Below are 4,013 nucleotides of genomic sequence, written 5' to 3' on the forward strand. Positions count from 1 at the left end.
GGGGGCAGGCGCCGTGGGCCCTGGGGCCGGCGTGCACCGGCGTGGAGGCGAGCAGGGGGGCTGTGGGGTCGTCTGAGGGGAGGCCGTTCAGCTGGAGGGACAGGGGGAAATGTCAGAGAAAACAGAAAATTATAAAACAGTCTGCTTTGGAAGGAGACCCACAAGGATTATAACAGCTGGATCCTCAGCCCCTGAATCCTGCACCCCCACTAACCCTGCAACCCCTCAATCCCACAGCCCCCAAATCCTACAAACCCCAATTCTTCAGCCCTCCAAACCCACTGCCCCCAGTCCTGCAGCCCCTCAACCCCACAGCTCCCTAATCCTACAAACCCCAATTCTTCAACCCTTCAACCCCACAGCCCCCCAAACCCTGCAGCCCCCCACCCCTGGAGCTGTTTCCCTTCTCCCCAGCCCATCGTTGAGGGCAGCAGGACTGAGCCCCCCCGTCCCACCAGCTCACACAGAGGGTCCCACCCCACACCCTGCAGCCACGCAGGGAGAATCCCCCTCCCCATCCCACCCCTCGGGTCGGGGTGCAGCCCCCCCAGCCCTGTACCTGCCGTGCTGAGCCCTTGGGGGGGTCTCGGGCTGCGGGGGGCTGCGGGGGCTCGTGGCGAGGGCTCGGCCGAGGAGGTAGCGAGGGGGGCTCGGTCGTCGCAAGGCGTGCGGGGCAGCAGGTTAAACCAGGGCCCTCTCTTTGCCACAGCCTCCGGGGCTCTCTCCTCTTCCTCCTCCTCCTCTTCCTCCTCCATGGGGTCCGAGGGGGCCTCGGGGAGCCCCGTGTCGCCTTTGCCAGGGCTGCTGGCCGGGGTGAGAACAGAGTCCTTGAGCAGGGACGACTGGGTCTGGCTCAGCCAGGACAGGAACGCCGACTGGCTGAGGTCGTGCTGGCTCTGCCCCAGGGGCTCTGGCTCCTCCAGGACGCCGTTGATGGGCACGGGGCAGGGCTGGCAGTGCTGGGCCAGCTCCTCTTTGCTTTTCCGGGGCCTCCCCCGGGCACGGGAGGCCGAGGTCGGGCAGCTCGTCCGGCTGGCGACCGGCACGGCGGCTGGCTCCTCCTTCACCGGCGACACCAGCGGGGACATCTTCTCCTCAGGAGGCTCCTGAGCCACCACCTCAGCTGCTGTGACAGCAGCAGGACGAGCAGGTGAGATGTGGGCTCCTCTCCCAGCCGTTCCATTTGTTTTTCATCCCCCCAAAAAGCTCCTTCCCCACTCACCCTCGGCGCCCTCCACGAAGATGCCGCCCAGGTGGGGCAGGACCCAGTAGCGCCTCCGGAACCGGTCCTGGCCCAGGGATGCTGCACGCAGGGTCTGGGAGGAATGCAGCAGCTTCTTGCGGAAGAACATCTGCCTCTGAGGAGAGCAGGGCGTGGTGAGGGGGCTGCAGCCCCCCAGCAGGGCTGAACCCCAGCCCTCCAGCAGCCGCTCACCTTGGCCAGCTTCTCGATCTGCCGCTCCAGCTCCGGCACGCTGGATGCAGACGTGTCAGCCTGGGAAAGTGCCTCAGTTTATCCCGGGTCCTTCCCCAGGTGTGCCAACAACCTCTCCTTTCCCCCTCCCTTGCCCCTGCTGAGTGCTGTCTGTCAATCCTGGCATTCCAGAAGGGTGATTGGCAGAGTTCAAAAGATGCTTTCCACCCCTGGGGGGTGGCATTGGGCCATCCAGGTGTCATTTGTTCCTTGAGACCTCTCCTGTACCTGGTGGGATCCCTATCCCTTCCCTGCCCCTCTCCCCGGGGTTAAAAGACACAGCAACCACGCAGTTTGAGAGGTTCTGTTGGAGCTGTTGTTGCATTCACAGGCCTGTGGGACAGAATAAAGCTCTGCATCCAAACCCTCCATCAGAACCGACTCCTTTCCTTCATCCTCGCCTTAAAGCTTCTCTGCCAGGGGTAAACCTGAGCTCCTGCATGCCTGGACTTGTCTCTAGCATCCAGCTGCAGCATCCAGCCACACAAAGGTGTCTCTGAGGTGAAATCACACAGTTGCCACCTTTGGACAAGCCGCAAGGGCCAGACAAGCCCAGGCATCCAGGCACGTCCCACCCAGCTCTATTGGTATTTAATTCCAATATATTGGCGCCCAACGTGACGCAGCTCCATCCTGGGGATGGATCAGTCAGGGAAGAGACCCCTGAGGTGGCACCCTCACTTTTGCCCCCCACAACAGAGCCTGGAGCATCCCACCTCCTCCTCCCGGCGGGATCTTCGCCCCCGGGTCTCCTCCTCCTCCTCCATCTCCAGCCCCACGTCCTCGGTCAGGCGGGAGCTGCGCCGGCGCCGGCCGTCCTCCAGCCCCGTGATCTCCGACTCAGGACGGCCCGTCTTCTTGGCCAGGGCGACCTTCAGCCTGCCAGGACACAGTTGGACGTGTTGGCTACCTGTTCCCCCTGATTTTTTAAGATTTTCTAAGCCTTCTGATGTTTACATTCTTGTAGCAAACTTTCTCACACAGAAAATTATAAAATATTCTGCTTTGGAGGGGACCCACAAAGATTATCATACCTGGTTCTCAGCCCCCTAATCCTACAAACCCCGATTTTTCAGACCCCCAACCCTGCAGCCCCTCAATCCCACAGCCCCCTAATCCTACAAACCCCAATTTTTCAGACCCCCAACCCTGCAGCCCCTCAATCCCACAGCCGGATTCTGACACGCTTTCTGTAAATAACTCATTGTTTCGCATTCTTTAATGGAAGAGGAGAAATTTGATGGACTGTTGGTTTGCCCAGTGTCATTGGAGAGGTGACACTTTCACCCTCCAATCCACTGTCACTTTTGTAAATCTATAAATGTTGGGAGTCAGAAAATAAAGTTCCCTTTTTCTTCACCTCGAGAGCAGCGGTGCGTGCGCTCGTGTTGATTCGTGTCCTGGCGACATCCCCCTAGTGACACCGTGACCTCCCCCTGCCCACCCTGAGGCACCTGGTCACTCAGAGGGGATGATGCTGAGGCTGCAAGCGAAGCCCCCTCCCCACCAACCTGCGCAGTCGCCCCTCAATGATCCACTTGCTCTTCCTGTAGTTGGCCATGCTCTCCAAGGTCTTGTCGATCTCACTGCACAACAAGAGATGGGGATGGCTCCAGCGAGCAGGATCCACTCCAGCACCCCAACCCAGAGCATTTTCCTGCCCTCTCAGCCAGCCCCACCTGACGATGAGGGCGCTGCTGTTGAGCTCGTTGATGAGGAAGACCAGGATGGAGGCTTTGAGCTCGGGGGGCAGCGCCTGGAAGGGTTTGGTGCGCAGCCCCTCGCACAGATCCGCGCCCGCGCCGTGCGCCGTCAGGAAGCAGCGCAGCACCTCCGACACCGTGTCCCTGTTCAGGCTGATCTCCGACACTTTCTCCCCCAGGATCTTCAGGGACTGGGCCAGAGCAAAGGGAGAGGTTTGGGGAGTCTCCTCCTTGCCCCCACGGGGCTTTGTCAAGAGGAGGTTACTGCCCACAGGTGCTCCCGCCATAAAGATGGATGGGGGGACACCCCAAAAGATGCTGGCGGTGAGGAGGGGGATGGCTGCAGGTAAGAAAAGGGAGAGCCCTCTTCTTACTCAGGACAAAGAATCCTAAATTTTAATCCCAACTTTAGGATTCTTTGTCCTGAGTTTTGCGGGCACTGACAGCCCCAGCCAGGGGAAGGTGGTGAAAAAGGGAGAAAGAGAGAAAAAAGGAAAGGGGAGGGAAGGAAAGTGAAAGTAGAAGTAAAAATAAAAAAAAGTGGTGGGGAAAAAAGGGAAGGAAAAGAAAGGACAAAGGAATGAAAGGAAAGGGAAAATGGGGGGAAGAAAAGAAGGGGAAAAGAAAGCTGAAGGTGGTTAAAGGATTGAAAAAAGGAAAGGGAGGGAAAGGAAAGGGGGGAAAGGAAAGGAAAACGGGGGGAAGAAAGAGGGAAGAAAATGGGTGGGGGAAATGGAAAGGGGAAAAAGAAAGGGAAGAGGGAGAAAGGAAAGGGGAAAAAATAAGGGAAGGGGGAAGGGCAGAAAGGGGTGAAAGGGAAGGAATTTTCTGACTTG

At 58.8% G+C, this 4,013-nt stretch overlaps 1 protein-coding gene across 1 annotated transcript in view; it reads right to left on the minus strand.

The window, feature by feature from the left end:
- The window catches only part of BAZ2A (bromodomain adjacent to zinc finger domain 2A), a gene marked incomplete at its 3' end in the record, with an annotated part of 12,343 nt that overhangs the window by 1,976 nt on the left and 6,354 nt on the right, over positions 1-4,013 (minus strand). The window contains 6 exon segments of the mRNA XM_031065124.1: positions 560-1,126; positions 1,223-1,358; positions 1,436-1,495; positions 2,191-2,353; positions 2,986-3,060; positions 3,154-3,551. Of these exon segments, the coding sequence (XP_030920984.1) occupies positions 560-1,126; positions 1,223-1,358; positions 1,436-1,495; positions 2,191-2,353; positions 2,986-3,060; positions 3,154-3,551 (1,399 nt within the window).

This window comes from Geospiza fortis, unplaced genomic scaffold, assembly GCF_000277835.1.
Source record: "Geospiza fortis unplaced genomic scaffold, GeoFor_1.0 scaffold82, whole genome shotgun sequence".
Taxonomy (NCBI): Eukaryota; Metazoa; Chordata; class Aves; order Passeriformes; family Thraupidae; genus Geospiza; species Geospiza fortis.